Source organism: Triplophysa dalaica, chromosome 22 (assembly GCF_015846415.1).
Source record: "Triplophysa dalaica isolate WHDGS20190420 chromosome 22, ASM1584641v1, whole genome shotgun sequence".
Taxonomy (NCBI): domain Eukaryota; kingdom Metazoa; phylum Chordata; class Actinopteri; order Cypriniformes; family Nemacheilidae; genus Triplophysa; species Triplophysa dalaica.
This window is the reverse complement of record NC_079563.1, coordinates 10,826,509-10,846,129: the sequence shown is the minus strand read 5'-3', so window position 1 is coordinate 10,846,129 and position 19,621 is coordinate 10,826,509. Positions and strand designations below refer to the sequence as shown.

The following is a 19,621-nucleotide window of genomic DNA, read 5'->3' as shown; positions in this document are numbered from 1 at the left end:
ATTCTCTTAAAGTCAGTATAGATTTTAAGTTTGCATTATGATATACTGATAGCTAAAAGATAATTTAACTAATCCTTTCTAATACCTACTGCACATTGCATTAAAATTTAACATAGAAAGCACAAAGGTCTACTGTTTGCTTACTGAACAGAACAAAGGTGTTGGAATAATGGCTTTGCCTTTGTGTCAGGCTGTGAAACTGTATTAAGCTATTAATGACCACACTGAGACCCTGTGCTTAGTTGTGCAACGTGTGCTTTGAGAAATGCTACGGCTTGCGAAGATCAGAATGTAAGGAACATAATCGGATGGTGGGATCTGGCAACAGATGTGCTATTAATAGGCTCCACCGGTTTATTGTTACATAATTTGCTAAAGGAAGATGATATTAATTCAACAATGCGTAGCCTGAAGCCGCAAAACCAACAATACGGCCACCAGCTGTTACATCACAAAGGGGACCACCTCAGACCATCCGTCCACGGTCGTCCCTGGTTTTTCAAAGATACCAAAAAGCCGACGATCACCCTCCTCCCCATGACGTCAGGTCTCCACACCACGCCCCTTCGGCCCTGATCAGGAAGTGAATCTGTGGGAATAGAAAAACGCTCCCTAGAATGACATAGAAGCGGGTGAGGTGGGGAGAAGGAGACCGTGGGACTAACCGAGGACTCGACACCTATTTGCATTCACCCTGGTGTAAAACGACGTTATCTCGGGAAGGCACAGAGAACCAGAGAAAATGCTCATTAAAGAATTGTAAGTGCAGCTGTTATATTATTGATCTCATTGTGATGGCAGCATCCTCCGTCCATGCGCGCAGCGCGGGTACCACGACCGCATCCCACCGCCAGAGGCCATGGCGACATTGTAAACTTGACTTTATGTCAGTTCACGTTCATCAAATCCCTTGGTCGTGATTATATTTGATGCATTTAATAAAACAACGCTGGTGAATATGAATAATTATAGCAATTCTTTAAATAGGCCCACAATGCAAGTTCTTTGCGTTTAAAAACGCATCTGGGTAATTTGGATCGTGCAATTATAATGTTTTCTCGTGTTATTTCTTTGTTTTATTAGTTAAACGCGTATTTGTTTAAACTGGATTTCTAGAGGCGATCAAATGAGTTTATTTGTCTCTTCGTGGTGTTATTGATACTGGTGAAGGTGAAACGGACCGGCTAGTACTAGTACACCGCGTTCCGATATTAAATGGCGCACATGAACACTTTAAGACCCCGTTCATCTATTAATTACGTTCACATTTTAAACAAACCGGCCGCTTTTCGCGAACCCCGGATCCGTTCACCTTGCGCGTGTAATTCGAGCATCTGTTTCATTGAACCGGACTAACTATAACTTGATCATATAGGCTACTCCAAACCTCCCCTGTCCTTTCCCTCTGAAATATTAATAACCTTTCGTTACACACCAGCAAAAAGGTCACAGCTGAAAACATCTGAGGCTTCTCACCACCTCAATAAACATCATAGATATTTCCTCTGACAAAACTTAATATGATTTTGCACTTAAGCACATAATGGCCTAGTGCGCGTAATGTTTCTTATATCTGCCCGCAAATCTATCTTGGTTATGAATGTCCACGCAAACGCTGCCCAGGTGTTCAGTAGCGCAACAATGCGCACTCACGAGTTTCACGTGTGACTCGGAGAGAGGCGCGATGTATCGCGACGCTCGCATCAAGGACGCGCCGCCAACGCATCGACACGTGCGCATCCTCGCATCGTCATGGGCATCTCTCTGACGTCCTTTTTTACGACGTCAAGGAGGTTTTAAGAGACAGAGGACACCGAAAACGAGTTGCCGTTTTTAGAAGATGTCTGCATTATTTCATAGTGTATGTAGGCTATTGTTTTTTTATTGTATTGTGTGCATGCTTTTAAATGATTGAAAACAGTATTACATAATCGGTTTATCAGCAAACAATTTACACGACTCATCTAACGTTAGTCTTTTAAGATGCTTGTACACGCGCAGCGAGGTCCTTCGGGGATGCTGACCATGGCACTTGGTGTTTTTAGTAATGGACTAAAAATTACCTTCAACACTAAAATAACCTCAGGTGAAGAATTAGACCTTTGTAACTCGAACTGATGTTTGAGATCAAGTGTATTAAAGGCAGAGTTCAATGCTGTATTGTGAATTACTTAATTTCTATGCAAGGAAAGCGTTGTGTTATATTTAAAAACTTTGTGTTTCTTAACACTTATCTGTTATCAGTGAAGAGGTCATGGGGTTTGATTCCGAACATACACCGATTAAAATAAATTAACAAGTTTCTTAAACAGTTATGCATTTAGTGAGCATTTTATCCAAAATTACTATATGCATTTAAGAAACTTTATTTACTATTTTTAATGTTTTCGGTATGCTACTAGTTGACATGAAATACATTTTTAAAGTGGCCTGTGCTGTTGCGTAGCTCAATGTGAAACTATTTTAAACAGCATTTATTTTGAAATTATACATCCCTTAATGATTCAAATATATTTCACCTAAAATGTTATTGTCCCACTATGTATTAACAGCATTAAGTATTTATTTTCTTTTTCTTGCTGATCATGATTGAATGTAATCAGTCCATTTTAACTTAAGAATTGACCTCTTGTTCTCAGGTCTTACGTACTGACACTTTTCTGTGACCCAGTTCACTTCCAGACACAGACAAAACATCTCCTGAGTCCAGAACTCTAGTTGACCCTATTCCTGCACCTGTAACACATAACACATGTAACTTTACATCTGACCTTATTAAACCTCAATATAAGAGCATTGTGTTCATTTCTGAATGCTTGTTTGTTTAGTATATTTAATAAAGGGAAGCTGACCTTTGCTGTGTATTAAATTTCAGAATCAGTTTGTTAACTAGTTTGTCTTGTTAACGAAACAATAAGTAAAGTCTGTCCGATATAAAGATATGCAGCCATGCGGTCAGCAGCATTTATAATGCAGAAAGTTGCCTTGGTGTCATGGAGGCAGAGTAGATGAGACACTAAATCCACAGCGGTGACCGATAGTCCCGGTTCAAGACACGAATAGCGCTTTTGAGGGCAAGGTGACTACAGCATGTGATATTTGCTGAAGCGACCTACAGAGTGTATGGTGCATTTGATATGGCCCATAGCATCAGTGTTCAGGACTGAAGAATGCAAAAGCAGACACTGAGTTGTTATCCAAATTCTTTGTAACCGTTTACTAAATACTTACATTTAAAATATAAACTTAATAAAGTTCGGGTTCATTTATAGAAAATCACAAGTGAGATCTCTTAAATATATTAGTTGCTTTTCCTAGAGAAAAGTAATAGAAAGCAAATGGTGCCCTAAATTTTGTCTTTAGAGAAGGGGCAGTAATCTCACACGAGATCTCAACAGCGCCTCACACTGCACGGGTTTTTCCAAGAGCCTAAAATTAAAAGTCATGTCTCACGCCAAGTTATCCACATTAATGTTATAGGTTCATATTCTTACGTGAAACATAAGTGAAATCTTGATAGAGTTTCCCAATCTAAGAGTACATTAAAACTTTCATCTGCACATTAGATCTGGTCATTGGAGAACTACCAGTGCATCCCGTCACATGCAAGGACAGTTTTGAAGTGCGCTGGTGACATGCGACAGATGATAAGAGCGCTTAACTGGAATGGAGAGAGGCAGCGGTGTTGACTTACTCGTGAAAAGTATTGATTATATATGCAGGCTGCACAGCGCATGGTACGTCGCCAGCTAGCATTTAGAAACAGTATATTGGAGATGCTCCAATAGGAATAGCTTTCATAGGTTTGCTAATATGAGTAGATTCAATACATTATATTGTACTTAAGACCACATTTGTTAAAGAAACAAAGCTAAGCAGATCTTAATGCATACTAAAAATGATGTTAGAGTTTCTTCATTATTGTTCTAAGGCTTAAAATGTAATACAATTAAATTATTATGGTTTTATGATTTTATGATATTTTGTTATGATTGTGAAGGGACATCATCAAATAAAAATTATATTTTATTTTATATATTTTTTTAGTATTGTTGTGTTTCGTTTCGTTTCATTTCATTTCATTTCCTTTTTTTTTTTTTTTTTTTTAGAACCCAACCATATGGACTATTTACAATCATTTACTAACGTCATGTTATTTGAAACCTTTATGACTTTCTTCTTCGGAAGACAAAAGAAGATATTTTGAAATCAAACAGAAACATCGAACCCCTTTGACTTTCAGTGTGTGGACACAAAACCAAAGAGACATTTCTTAAAATATCTTCCTTTGTATTCATCAGAAGAAAGAGGAATATACAGGCTTTGAACGACATGAGGGTGAATAAATAATGACAGAATTTTTGGCAGAGCTATAAATTCCAGGGATCCCGAGTTTATTTTAATATAAATTATCAGCATGTAGAACTTTATTCATATGCAGCACCACATGGCCAAAATGGTAACTAAGTAAAAGCATTTCATAATTATTTTGCATAATGATACTTATCATTCTTGTCAGTAGAGCAGCTCTAAAATAATTTCTTATGTTTTCTCTTTTGCAGTCGAGTGATCCTACCGATTTCTGTGGAGGAGGTAAGTGAACTAAGTGTTTGTGTAAATGTTTGTGTACTGCATGTTATGCATCTAGTAATGACACTGATTTCAAACTTTGTTTCCGTATGGATGCGCAATGGTGCCAGTCATCGATTTACATTTGTTGAGTGTGGATGACTCAGTGTTGGCTCATTTTGACAGCAGTCACGACACTAGTGTTGTGATTCTCACCGTGTGTGTGGAGCCACAGATCTGTAATGCCGAAACGGACGCCTCTATGCCACTCAGTCAGTTATGAGTCCGTTATCGCAGCAAGAGGATGAATATTTCTTCTCTCATGCTGTCTAATCCCAATACGGACCATGCAAATCACTAATGCATTACTCCTCTGGGGGTCTGCCAGTATTAATAGCTTTTGCTTTTAGCCAAGTCAGCAATTCCTACTTTTTCATTCATTCTCTCTCATCTTTTCTCTGTCCTATTCAGAATGAGCTTTCCCTGTTAACTCTGTTTTGCACTCTCCTTATTTCCCATGAAGAGCGATCCGATCCTGAATTTGCAATGTGTCACCTGATACCACCTGCTTTTGTCATTCTCTCGCTCGCTTTCCTTGGAGTCTTGGCTGTTTATTCTTGCTTCTGTCTTCCGCAAAAACTGTGGATTATTTTATTAAATATTTATAATTTAAAAGTCCTGATGTAATCTTTTAAGAGGATCTATTGATACAACTGCAATATAATTTATATACCTATGTCTTCAGAGATGTATAAAGACCTTACATAATGAAGCGGTATGTTTTATATATCTTAGAATGAACTTCTTCTAACTATAAAACTGCGGGTTGTTTCTACAGTAGCCCTAAAAGGACGAACTGCACTGATAGCGTTTTTTAAATATGTTATCTCCTTCGGCAAAGAAGCAAAAACCCAAAAACATCTTAGTCATGTGTCAGCCACCGTAGTGCTTTGAAAAAGAAGAAGTGGAGTGAGTAGTTGGTAGCAATTTGCAACCTCACCACAAGATGCAGCCACATTTCATACACTGGACCTTTAATATGAGAATTCTAATCTAAGAAAAATGTTTTACTATTGCGTTTGGTGCGGGTAAACAGAGGCGAGCCTGAAACTCCACATATACTGTATTTTTCTCAAAAAGATGCTCAGAGTTATTAATAATAAATGTAAGTACATAGGAGTGACAATGTATCGCATGCTTGAAAGGTGATTGTTTAGTGTCTCGATTCATCAGATGGAAAACAAGATCACCTCAAATAATCGTAAAGAAAACATACATGACCAGAGAATACATAAGAATACATAATATCTGTGAATTCAGCCGGTCAAATCTTTTAAAGTCTTTCAAAGACGAGGGGCAATATCCATTAGACCGTTATAATATAAAGGTAAAACTTTAGTATAGGGACCAAATCTCAATATTAACAAGTTGCTTATTAGCATGGATATTATTAGAATATTGGCTGTTTATTAGCATTTATAAAGCACATATTCTGCATGAGCATATTCTACATCCCTAAACCTAACAACTATCATACTAACTATTAATAAGCACCAAATTAAGAGTTTATTGATGCAAAAGTCATAGTTAATGGTTTGTAATGGTGAGAATTGGACCTTAAAATGAAGTGTGACCAAAATAATCTGCAGCGGTCCCAGAACATGGAGTTCAGACAAGTTCCCGCACTACCAGTGTGATCTGGTGAAAAAATGACAAATGAAGTCATTATTCTTCCGATTAAATTTTAGATCTCATAATAATCCTGATCTGTTTCTAGACTACCTGACTCTTCCAGCTGTTTGTGTCATACCATCATGTTCGCGTAATCTCCCGGTTCTATTTGTGGCCCTGTTACTGTACGAGACAGTTGAATCAGGCCTTAAGGGACAAACCCTCTGCCTGGGCTGGATTATGCAAATTAAACGTCTGCTTCTTCCAGCCCGTGAGGCCTCCCTTTCCATCTGCACTGGTTTTTACATACCTCAGCACATCCTATGAAACAGGACAGTCAGCCAAGTTGCATTTGGATACGAATAAATCTGTTCCCTCCGATTAAGTTTGGTGAAGTAAATTTGATCATATGTCCTTCCTGTCAGATGAAGGTTTCCTTTTTGGCATCCAGAAGATTTTTGTATATTTACTCCCCCCCCAAAAAAGTGTATCCAATTTTTTTTTTGGAGTTGCATGTGTGCTGTGAGCTTAGTAAACACTAACAATTCTCACGTTCATTATGAAGTGGCTTATTTTCAGTTGGAGAAAATCATCCTTTTGTCATAAGAGTAGATGGAGCTATGGGAGCTATTAAATCTCATTCCCATTATTAAACATTGTTGGTTATGGGAAGCTACCGCATTCACATCACTTGATGCATTATTGATAGAGGATTACTTTCTTATTTTTTCTTTTCTTGCACATTAGCTACATAACTTTGTGAAATTTGTAAAAGCCAACAATTCGAATATTCAACATTACTGAAAGCTTTATAATGTATTGAGACTATATCCTTCTCATGTCTACTGAAACTGTAGCCTAAATTAAGAACTTTTTTTGGTCATTTTAATATACTCACACTTTCACGTAAACATTGCATAATAACTAGTGGAAATAAACTGTATGATATAATTTTTTGCATAATTGTTATTATAGCTATGGATTAGCCTTTATTTTTAGATTCATCGTTTTTATAGTAATGTTTGTTAGAGTTTTAGCCATTTTGGTGTTAATGTTTTTCACATTTGAGAAATTATTAGTTTTTTTTTAAATTGCTAAAGATGGTTTCAAAGTAACAACATAAACAAATGCGTTCACGGACTTCCCTTAACTCAATAATAGAGTTCACATTCATAAATAATAGAATGCCTGGTCAAGCAGCTGAGAATAACCGGTAGATGGCTAAACTTGTCTCTCCAACACTTAATTTAGACTGTGATAAAAAGCTCAACCGCTAGATGTCAATGTACTATACAGTTTCTTTAAATACATCAAAACTAAAGGACCCATTCAATACATTTTTATTGAATAAAATGAACATACAACAAAATTAAAAAAAACGTTTATTCAATACAATTATTATACAATAAAAAATACAATATCTGACCATAAATGAAATTAAATATAAATAGTTATATTATTAGACACTAGCCAAACACAGACCGGAAGTTAGCTACAATCCCGGCATGCTTGTCTGATGAAACGGTCTATATAAGATTAATTCATTTTTATTTCAGTTTTTCTTAATTTTAGTGCTTTAAACATATTTCTGTTTATTTTTGAGGGAACATTAAATTGTTTTAGGTCAATATTTAATTTGATTTCAATGAACAGAAACGTTTTCAAAACTGAAACTTTAGTAAATTAAAATAATCTTGCTAAATCAATCTCCCAGTGTTTATTAAATTAAAAAAATTAACACATGAAAACAACTTTTTACGTTACTTATCGTATATGACTTTACTGAATGTAAACAAATAAGGCCAAATATTCATGTTGAGATCAGATGAGCTCATATAACTTAAAGCTCTGATCCCTCATCTGCTTCCAGGAGCCTAAAGACGCATTTTATTTGCTGATTTTGTTTAAAGCGAGAGAGCAAAGTGCTATTCTTGGAGTTCATTCATTTGATGGGGAATTATGGATTAAGAAAGCTTACTTGCTTAAGGGGGCAGCTGGGCAGTCAATGGCCCCCTGTGACACTCCCACGTTTACTTTCACTTCCTGTCTTCATATGAAATTTCTGTCATTCACAGTCAACGGCACACAAGTCTATGTCCAGTGTAAATTTGACCATCAACGTCAGTGAACTACAATCAGGCCTTAACCAGATTTTGCACTCAAGAAACGTCACATGCTGTTCATTCATAAAGGTTATGCTTTTATTTTCAATGTCAGTTTAAATATAGACAGATGTAACAGGCATGTACAAAAAATAGCACATCCGCTGCAGACGAATCGGATGATGCGTGTTTGTGTGATTTGCAGAGAGTGCTGCAAAGTGACGCATGCTGCTGTTGGCCTCTGATTGGCTAGCCAGGTTGGCCGAAAACTCTGATTGGTGAAAGAATGATGACACTGCATGTAGAAACAGAGACACATATACAAACACACCACACTGCACAAGAAGCAGAAAGCCGACTGCTATCTTTCTGTCTGTCACTTATTCTCTTTTATTCTTCTTTCTTGTTCTCTCTCAAACGGGTATAAACAGGATTTCTGTAATTTCTCTCTTTTTATTCGGTCTGTTTCACACATTCTCATATGTGAAGAACACTGTGTTCAGGTATTGATAACCACATTTACACTGTCAGAGTGGTTTCTAGGTAGGATTCATGGTGGTGCCTTGAGCCTCTGGAGTTGTGCTGCCTAAGCTCAGACTCTTAAGTGCTGACACTAAACAGAGCAAATCACTTTGTTTAACTCGCTTTACCTCACACTGGATTCTTTTACACTGAACAATACTATGTGTTTTGTCAGCATGACAAAAACTTCACAGTTTTATTGTGCAAAATATTGAAATACATGAAAAATAAGAATAACATGTGCACAATTCCATGCAAATGTCAACCTTAAGATAAAAACTTTACCAAAGGTTTACCAAATTGTATGGTTTTCACCATACAATTAGTAAAATGTCAATATTTGGGGATTTAAAGGGGTCATTTGTCGCGGCTAAAACGAATATTGTTGTTTGCTTTAGATGTAATACAATGTGTATACATGATTTAAGGTAAAAAAACGCTGTATTTTCCACATACCGTGCATGTTTGTCTCTCCTCTTTGCTCCGCCTCTCTGAACAGCGCTGATATCTCACAAAGCTCATCGCTCTGAAAAGCGAGGTGTGCTCTGATTGGCCAGGTCACTAGTGCGTAGTGATTGGTCCAATACCGCACGGAAATGCAACGCCTCTTACCATATTTTGAACATCAGGTTCCAAAGCAATTGTACTGACAGGTACGCCCACCATACTTACGTATACATTTGGGCCGTCTCAGTCAAATCGTGTAACAAACGGACGTAGATTCGCCGGGGTTTTGGTAACACGAGGCGTTTCAAGCAGGTCTGGGTGAGCATTCGCTTCTAGATGAAACACATCTTTGTTCCAATTCAATTTTTTTTGCAATTTTACGTGTCTAATTCATGCATGGGCAATTTATAACACAACAAAGACAAAGAAAAACACGTATTTCCGGTGAATCACCCCTTTAAATATCCATGTGATGTCTATTTTACATTTGTTTTAATCATTTTTTGTTTTATTTTTCAAGAATAGTTTATCATAGTCAGGATTGTCACATCCATAATGGTCCGTCCATATTTCTTATGAATGGGCACATGAAAATTGAAATAAAATTATTTATATTTTTTGGTCTATGAAGATCTATACCTTCTCCATGTGATGGTTATCATTGCTTCTGTTTTGTCCATTTAATTCACAGAAATACAAAGTATGTTGTCTCCCAAATTCTTACCTCTTTATTGTCACATCCATAACGCTTGATTTTTTCTCTTTTAAAATAGTAAAACTGTGCATAGACTGATATTCTACTGATGTCTGGACTCTATCATCAGGGGTTTAGTAAAATATAAACAGATGATTCAATATATTGGTACTAAATACATTCTCTGAGAACTTTTATTTCAAGTTTTGACTAATAATTTCACATTCATAATGCTGGAATTGCCCATGTGAAAATGGAGACATAATACTTAGTAAAGGAATAAAGAGCTAAATTGTGCATTTCCCAACGTACTGTAGTCAAATATTTACAAATATTGGTTTGCCTGTGTAGTTCTCTGTAAGTGTTTCTGCATTTATGTTCTAACTAAATTCTTCACAGGATTAGAGGTGATTATGATATGAAGGGAGTCTTTGTTTTTGAACTCTCTGGGTTTATTCAACATAGATTAACAAGTGGAGCCATGCTGAAAACAAAAACAGCTTAAAGTAGCCTACTTCTCTTTGGTCTCAACTGGTTTCAGCTGGTAACGGCCAAGCTAACTAAACACATCTCTTAATTCAACAAAGACTTGGAGACATTTCAGAAATGTCTATTTGATTTGAGCATTAACGACTGCAAGATGTTTTTTTTTGAATGTTTGCTCATGTGCAATACGTCTCTTTGACGTTTCCTGTCATATAGACGTTTAGAAGATGTCTGTGAGATGTTTATAATTTAGAATGTATGTAAACCTGCGTTGTCTAAGATGTTTATCAGATCTCCAGATCTTTATCAGACGTACACAAAATTGTGTATAAAGTTTGAGGTTGCTGAAATACTGAATATACTGTACGTGTGTGTCTCACAGTATCAGGTAGGGCAGCTGTACTCAGTAGCAGAAGCCAGTAAGAAAGAGACGGGAGGAGGAGAAGGTGTGGAGGTGTTGAAGAACGAACCCTATGAGAAGGATGGAGAGAAGGGACAGTACACACACAAAATCTATCACCTGCAGAGGTAATCACAGTTACACGCGCCCACAAATGTATAACATTAGAATGTGTTATGGGTACAGTAGACCCAAAAATGATAATTCGGACATTTTTAATCCATGTTGTTCTTAATCTTTACTCCATAAATGAACATATCCTGTTCTTTTTCATTTAGTGAAAGTGAATGGGGACTGACATGGTCAAAATCTAAAAATGAAAAAAAAAAACACACAATGGAGAACATAAAAAGTTGTTCAAATGAGTTATGTAATATATAACAACAGATTAGCATAAAGCTAATGTAAAAATTGAGTCGAATTGAGCTTTTCTTTTGCATTTGTCCCCATCCACTTTTGTTGAATAGAAGAGAACATCAGAAATTACATTAAAGTTATTTAAATGAAGAAAACAATAAAGATTGGCTTACAGAATTTACATTTTTGTGTACACTGAAAAAAACAAATTCCATGCTTCCCCTTTCAGTCCCAATAGTCTCCATCTCATTCCTCTTTTTGCTTCTTCAGTAAAGTCCCCTCATTTGTGCGGATGCTTGCACCGGCGTCAGCACTCAACATTCACGAGAAAGCTTGGAACGCCTACCCATACTGTCGCACAGGTAACAACTAGCGTGTATTCTCGTGTTTTCTCTTGTTGTGGTTTAACGTCTGCTCGTGACTTGTTTGCTGTGTTTCTGGTTGCTCTCTTATTATAATTATTGCTTTACTGTATCTGTTTCTACTTCTGTCATTGTCTCTCTGTCACTGCGTTTGTGGGTGCTGAATAATTCACTGTTTGAGTCGAGCAGGAGTGGAGTTACAGCACAGAATACTCAGATTATACCAGCACTTTCATATTTATTCCCACAGTCCCATAGATGGACGATTTCTAATTTGCTAAAGTGTGTTTTACTAAGATATTTATATATCAGGCACCAGCTGCTATGCAGTGCCTAAAACATGTAAAATGTAGATTTCATAAAAGTGTCTACCTTTAAAACATCAAGCTGATATACAGTAGCATTGTAGTATTACATCAGGGTTGTTCCATTTAAGTTTCCGAAAAGTCCAAAGTTTGTAAATTTTCAACAGAGATCAATACAATAATATATTCTACTTGTTTAAAGAGTCAATATATTGTCTATAAAAGAGATCAATATTTTTGTTCACATCACACCTTGTAACAATTAAGTAGTAGGCCTCTTAAAATCCTAAATAAATTCAATTAAAATAAATAAAAATCCTTCTACAACTGTCCATTATTAACTTACAACAACCAAATCCTTTAAGATATTTAAAAACATGTTCCACACAAACGTTGAGTTGCAGCAGGAAATGTCATGTTAGATCAGACACAATTAATCATAAATAAATTTGGATGTTTTTAAACTGATATTGTTGTGTAGTATCTAATTTACATTACCTCTCTTTTTCATGCCGGTGTCATATCACCCTTCAGTAATCACAGTAAGTTTTCACTCTTAACAAGTATGACTCACCTATAAACATGTAGATTTACAGTAAATCACAAATCACACAAACACAGACAAACACATTTCTTTCAGGGAATGAAGAGATGACAAATATGTGTCAGTCGACTGGTTATTGGGGTTTATCAGTTTGTCTTATTGACATTTTTTTTTTTAGAACGAGTATATGAAAGAAAACTTCCTCATCAAGATTGAGACATGGCATAAGCCTGATATGGGACAGCAGGACAATGTAAGTGATACATCATTTAGCTGTTTTTAGTAGGTCAAAATCATCATTTACATTTGTCAGACAGTTTTATGTGAATTTTTCCTTGAAAGGTCCAAAGTCAAATTTTTTGGAGTTAGTAGTAAGAAATTGTAAAAAGTTGTTTTTCAAATCATGCTGGTTAAAAGCATTTTAACTGGTATTCTATGGACCCATTTTAGATCCTTACATTTTACACCCCTCGCCTATTTACAATTTCATTCATTTTGTTAAATATGTACAGGTTCATGGTCTAGACCCAGACACCTGGAAAAAGGTGGACGTTGTGTACATAGACATTGCAGACCGGAGTCAGGTAGAGCTAAAGGTGAGATGTTCAACACGCTTCACGGGAATCACACCTCACCACCTATATTTAGACATTTAAAGGTGTTTGGTTACCATGGAAACCATGTGTGATTCTGATAAGAGTTCTATCTCTGTAGGACTATAAACCAGAAGAAGACCCTACTAAGATCAAGTCTGTAAAGACTGGGAGGGGGCCGCTCGGACCTGATTGGAAGGTGGGAGGAAAACCCTTTAATTTAAAACATCGTCATTGGGCTCTATGTATGAGCTGTACGCTTGAATTCCACCTTGAAAATATATTGTGGGAAATATATCCAAGTGCTTAATAGATTTTGGATGTGTGTGTGTAGAAAGAGCTTCCTAAAAAGACAGACTGTCCACACATGTGTGCCTATAAACTGGTAACTGTTAAGTTCAAGTGGTGGGGGCTGCAAAACAAAGTGGAAAACTTCATTCAAAAGGTCAGTGTGTTTGAAACATCTATAATGGAAGTTTTTGTATAATCAAAATTGATTTAAAAAGAAGTAAATGCTAATAATAGGACCTTGCATTTTGACTTTAACTATTTTTTTGACATTGACTTTAATCACGTAGACTCGGTTGCAAGTTTTTGTTGTCGCCTCATGGCCTCCAAACATGCAACATCCTTCTTCCGAAATGAATTTGTGCTTTATTTTCTTAACAAATTTTCTCTATTCTATTAGCAAGAGAAGCGCTTGTTTACTAATTTCCACCGGCAGCTGTTCTGCTGGATTGATAAATGGATCGAGCTAAACATGGAGGACATCCGTAGAATGGAGGAGGAGACCAGGAAGGAGCTGGATGAGGTTTGATGGCACCCAGAACTTCATTTACACTCATATACAAATATTTCCACATCTCTGTCATTCACTTGGATATATTTGATTTATACTTTATGAGCGTCTGACAATTATGTCTTAATGCTAATGGTGATTTAGAGCAGTAGTTCTCAAACTTTTTGTTTGAAATCCCCCATTGTCTAGGGTGCATGGATTTGGGGCTCCCCAAATAAAGACTTATAATCTTAAACTTACCATAACCAAAAACATATTCAGTTATACAATGCTGGAACGTCAATTATTTTGGTTGGTGGGCTTGTTTTATTTATGTTTGATGCATGCAATATTTGATCAATTTCTATATTTCAAAAATGCCACAAAATCTGTTGCCCACCTGGATCCATCTGGGGGCCTCCAGTCTGAGAACCACTGACCAATGATCTTTAAGCTATCTATTTACCTTTTATTTACTTACTTTTTTGCCATTTGTCTGTCATGTGAGTGATAGAATGAGTGAGATAATTTAATTTATTTTATTAAGATCATTATTTTTTAACAATGCCTTACCATTACAATGTAAGCATCTGATTTAATTTAAACATTTTAAAACTTATATTTACATACATTTTTTTAATGAAAAATGATTAGTGGAATGATTCATTGCATTTATATCAGCAAGTTTGGGAACCACTGAAATAGAGGACGGCAGCTGATGGCTTATATAACTTGATTTATTGATCATTATTCATTCATTTTTTTGCCAAGTACCTTACAAAATGAACCAGTAGGTAATTTTGTTGGGTCTTTCTTACAGAAGAACATATAGTTTAGCTTATCTGAGTCATTGGTTATGTTCAGGAATGTAAAGAGTATGTCACCTTCTGGCAGTTTTTCCCACCGCACAATCATGCACAATGTGTGAGATGAATGATTGAATGCAGATCATTATAAGGTCCAAGCGCTGTGTGAACAAAAGGGGCAGCAGTGCAGAGCATGTCACAGTCTGCTGTTCCCAGGTCCTGCCTGGGGACTGAATGATGTCATAACATGTTAGCATCACACCCAAGATCCATAGACATTTTCCTGGACCTCTCCCTCAGAGCTCTCTCAGACTCTCAGGGGCCCCAAGCAATGTTTCACATTTGTTCAATTTACATTTTCAATTATGCCATATTAATTTAAATGTTTTCGTGGTAAATAATAATAGAAAGGATGTCATGTTTACAGAGAGGGTCACATCTAAACATGGTGGGGAGAGATGGGGATTACTGGGATTACTGTACATAATACCCTGTGTACATGCACGCACCCTAACAACTTCCACATTTGTCATTTTTGTGTATTCTATTAAACAGTGATTATATTGCTGTTATTTTTTCATGTTGAGTTGAATGCATTGGGCTAACTGATACAATCATTTACAGATTTGATATTTTCCTGTGCTGTTTCAGATGAGAGTGAAAGATCCAGTGAAAGGGATGGTGGCACTTGAAGACTGATGATCTCTGTGGTGCTGGATGCTGCCATTCATAATGGTAATTGAATCTTTGGCGCCACCTAACGGCATTTATAAATCAAGTGAGAGTTATAAAATGCTTCACAATTATAGCTTCAGAAGTTAAGATAGGGAAAACCTTGACAAAAATACATGTAGTGTACAATTTTTTTTAGCATATCTATTTCTATCTATTTTGTAGAATATTCTTTACACAAAGGTGATTAAAACAGGCAAAATAACCATAATTATTTCATAGGGAATCAAATCTACAGCCGTAGAAAAAAATTGAAAACCATTTCAAAATTATTTTTCAAATTCTTCATTTATTGGTATATGTGTTTAGGTGAAATTATCATTTTTGTTTTATTCTGTGAACTACTAACAACATTTCTCCCGAATTTCAAATACAAATATTTTTTATTTGCAGAAAATGAAAACTGGAGAAACAGGTCAAAATAACAGAAAAGATGCTCTTTATTTTTTCAGACCATAAATACTGCAAGTTCATATTTACTTTTAAGCAATACAACAGTAATATCTGTACATGTATTTAGGAAGAGTTATTTTGATCACATTTCATGTGTTTTGTCATGCTGTCAATCTGTCACATTGCTGTTAGATGACTTTATGTCACTCCTGAGGTTTGATTTTGTTGAAATTTAACAGACACTGGACTGGAATGACCTCAATACATCTAGAAATGTTGATTTAATAAAAAATTTGAATGGTCCCTAATTTTTTCCACGGCTGTATATGCAATGCAATGAGGTCATGTAAAAACATTGTTTCATAAGACCCCGTTGTGTAAATACCTGTTGTGTCACTACTGTGTCTGTATTCTAAGCATGATATTACTGAAATTACTGAAATGTCGAATCGATGATGAATCCTTCTGAAAACTACACTGTGAAAAATGTTAGCTTTAAATGTTCAATCAAAAAGTTATACACTGAAATAAAACGTATGTTTAAAATGTAAAATAGTAAGTTGAAACAATACCTTGTAAAGCCAGTCTGATGGCACTTTAAAAAATAAGACAGTGTGTTTTACAGTGTATGGTTATAATTTTTATAATAACTTACAACAATTGACTTAAAGTTATTCTACTTAAGCCATTGTTAATTTTTGTAAGGGCAATGCAACAGATTGTACTTAAAACTGAAACTGCTTTTGACATATATATTATTATCTGTATGCTTTCCTCATCTCTCTCTCTCATGTCCACTCTAGCTATCTCTCTCAGATCAGACCTAAACTACTGGAGACCAGCAGCATTATGCCCCCCTCAATCGAAGCAAACACATATTTTTACCGTAAAGTGATTCATCCAGCCCTCTGTGTGACCTGTTCGTCCTGAGCATTCCTCTTTTCCAATGAAGCACATTGACTAATTCCACAGGCTGTTAAACCTGGTTAAAGTTACGCCCAATATGTGAAGTCTCCCTATGTAAGGCAATACAGGGGGGATTCGCCAGAAACTTTGTCAGATCATTATTCTCATGTCTGGCAAACAAATAGGTTTTACGATGTTGAGTTCTATGTAAAGCAGAAAATATTTGTGTGTACATATATTCAGAATATCTATTGGCAGTTGAGTTATTGTGACAGGTGTACAAACAGGGTTTTCAAGTGATTGTTCTTCAGTGTCCGTTTTTGCTGACCAAGTCGTATATGTGTTTCGTTTTAATCTTGAAGTGATTTGTTTTTGTTGCTGTACGGTTTCATTTCATTCTACCCTTTTTTATTTGTCGGGTCTTTTTAAGCTATCAGCCTTTTAAGTGTGTATCTTTATGTGAATTCGGTGTTCCCTGACCCCTGTTACATGCATTTTGAACTCATTTTGACTGAAAAGTGCTCGGTCATGTTAAAGCGGAGGTCAGAGGTTCATTCTCAACTCCATCAAACAGTATCAGACACATGTCTTTGAAATAAGCTGAAGTTTAAAGTACTCATTGTTTATTGATCAAGTATGTGTGCATTAGTATTAATGATTCAGGTCCTCTTTTGTGCTCCATCATTTCTGTTATGTGTGATAATGTGCTAGTTTGTTTAAAGTAAGTTTAGATTTTTTGTATTAGAAGACAGGTTTAGCCTTTTTTTTAGGTTTTTGATTGGTTTACATCACGACCATGCTCCGCCCCTTTACGCATTGGCTCGTTCACACGTTTTGGAACTTTAAAAGGCAACACCAAACCTCGTCATTTTTCAGAAAACGTCTGTTTTTTTCTGGCTGCCAGCACAGCACTGGTGCTCAATGAAGGCCTTTTACACTATTTGCATATTTTGAACCTTAAATATCTTCCCGTTTTAAAACCCGCCATGAGGATAAACAAAATATCTATCCAGATATTAGCAATAATACCGACCTTTCATTTCACCAACCCCTCAAAATACCAAACGTCGAGTGAGAATGTGACTTTAGGGTTATAGTCCACCCCTTCTCAGAATGTTGTGTCAATAGGACACAGATAGCCTACTGTAGCCTTTACTCTCCCTTCCAATTCTTTTAGTTTTATTTACATTAATTTGGGAAGAGGGACGACGATATGGGTCATGTGGGTTTTTAATCAGTCTTTTCTCAGTCACGTGGATGTGCGTGCGTGTTTCTCAGTAGTGTTTCTTCTTTATTGCGTGAGGGATATCCGACACGAATTCACAGAGAGTTTAATTCCCTCTTGGTAATGCATGAGGTTAAATTGAATTATTTGGAAGTGAATGCAGGTTCTGTGCTGTCGAGCTGTGTTACATTCTTCCTATCAATAACATCTTTCAGCAATACACCAGAACTTTGTTGGTCCTGAGTTTAATCGGTGATGTATGGATGTACTGTATGTATTTGAATTGTATATAGTATAAAAATAAATGTAGATGAACACATAAATATATATAATAAATATAAAACTTTATTCAAATAGTTCAGACTTTCCTGCCAGTCTATTAGCACAGCCTCCCATCAACCCAGCCACAGTAAATAGCGGGTCAGTATTGGCTGGATGTTGTCTCTGGGTGACTTTATTTGGTCTATGGTTCATGAGACATACCAGTAAATAATGGTTTAAGGAATTCTGGTGCCTCGTCTTAATAATAAAAAACACTTAAAGTGAGATGTCAATGATGAACCCTCAGATATTTTCCGCCCATCACTGTCGCTATTCCCGCCCCTTAATTCTTGATCGCTCCTCTTTGGCAGGATGGTGTCTATGTTTTCATCCATTGATTGTTGTTGTATTTTTGCTGTGAGCTGTAGAAATATGTCACATTTAAATTCCTTTCCAACATGACACTGTGAGCAAAGCCACGTTTATGATCTTTTAAAGCCCCCTTCAGGGTTCTGGTTTAGAGATGAGTTTATGCTCACATCTGAGATCGGTGGGAAGTTCATTTCTCCCAAAAAGAGATTTGGACACATGAAGCTTGTCTTAAACCTGATGTTTGAGTGGCATCATCATCCACATAAACTACTCAGTTTGTGTTACATTAGATCACGGTAAACAGGACTTTGTCATATGTTGTTGTTAGATTTCACGATTTGTTGTCAGAACTAAAAGTCCAATGATTCCGAAAATACGAAATAAATCTATTTATGAATTTATGATTTCCCTCACCCACCTTCTGTCATGTCATCTGTTTTTTATTTCTTTTAATGTGAATTTGTGCCTTTTGTCATTTTATCTTCCAATAAAAGTACATTGGAGATCTCTTTTTTCATTGGAGAAAAAAGAAATCAACTTTTAAAAGTAGTGTTCTCTTCCTTTTTTATGTTTGATTTTGTTTAAAAAGTACTCACTCTCAGAAAACACATATGCACATTGTCTCATATTGTGCACATTGAGCAATCGCAAGAAGTGGGGAGGGTGGTGTACAACACATACTCTTTCCTCAGTGAAACCTCCAATTTAATCAGGATTTAAACAGATGACGCAGATTAAACTAAACCCTGCTTGTAAGGCTTGTGTGTTTGGTTCAGACATTTTGGGTTTCAGTTGAAGAGTTTAGGGTCACCCCAGGGAAACATTTCTCTTGACCTTACAAACCTTTTTCGTCTGAAGTCATATAATAATAAAATAAAAACACCCAATAGGAGCCCAGCATAAATTGGAACTTCTTTATATATAAAAAATAAAAAGATGGTGATACCTCAAAAAAAAAAATGCAAGCGAAAGGTGTCTGTTGGCCTACTGAAAAAAAAGAGAAAAGGCCTAGCAAGTTTGATTTATTTTGGATAGTTAATGTGGAAAAAACAAGTAATTATTCTGTTCCTAAACTTAAATCATATGTGACAGTTAG

At 36.2% G+C, this 19,621-nt stretch overlaps 1 protein-coding gene across 1 annotated transcript; it reads left to right on the top strand.

The window, feature by feature from the left end:
- Positions 1 to 589: 589 nt before the first annotated feature.
- Positions 590 to 18,248, top strand: pitpnab (phosphatidylinositol transfer protein, alpha b). The gene is made up of 12 exons (XM_056737302.1): positions 590 to 759; positions 4,563 to 4,593; positions 10,874 to 11,019; positions 11,519 to 11,610; positions 12,450 to 12,457; positions 12,638 to 12,712; positions 12,972 to 13,055; positions 13,174 to 13,251; positions 13,387 to 13,497; positions 13,741 to 13,863; positions 15,288 to 15,371; positions 16,565 to 18,248. Exons 1-11 carry the CDS (start codon positions 743 to 745, stop codon positions 15,333 to 15,335), a joined length of 813 nt encoding a protein of 270 aa, XP_056593280.1. The 5' UTR covers positions 590 to 742; the 3' UTR covers positions 15,336 to 15,371; positions 16,565 to 18,248.
- Positions 18,249 to 19,621: the final 1,373 nt, after the last annotated feature.

Excerpts from the sequence above, each read along its gene's own strand:
- pitpnab (XM_056737302.1), top strand. Across the intron at positions 11,020-11,518 it reads AAAATCTATCACCTGCAGAG|TAAAGTCCCCTCATTTGTGC; the intron begins GTAATCACAGTT and ends TTGCTTCTTCAG. Across the intron at positions 12,713-12,971 it reads ATATGGGACAGCAGGACAAT|GTTCATGGTCTAGACCCAGA; the intron begins GTAAGTGATACA and ends AAATATGTACAG.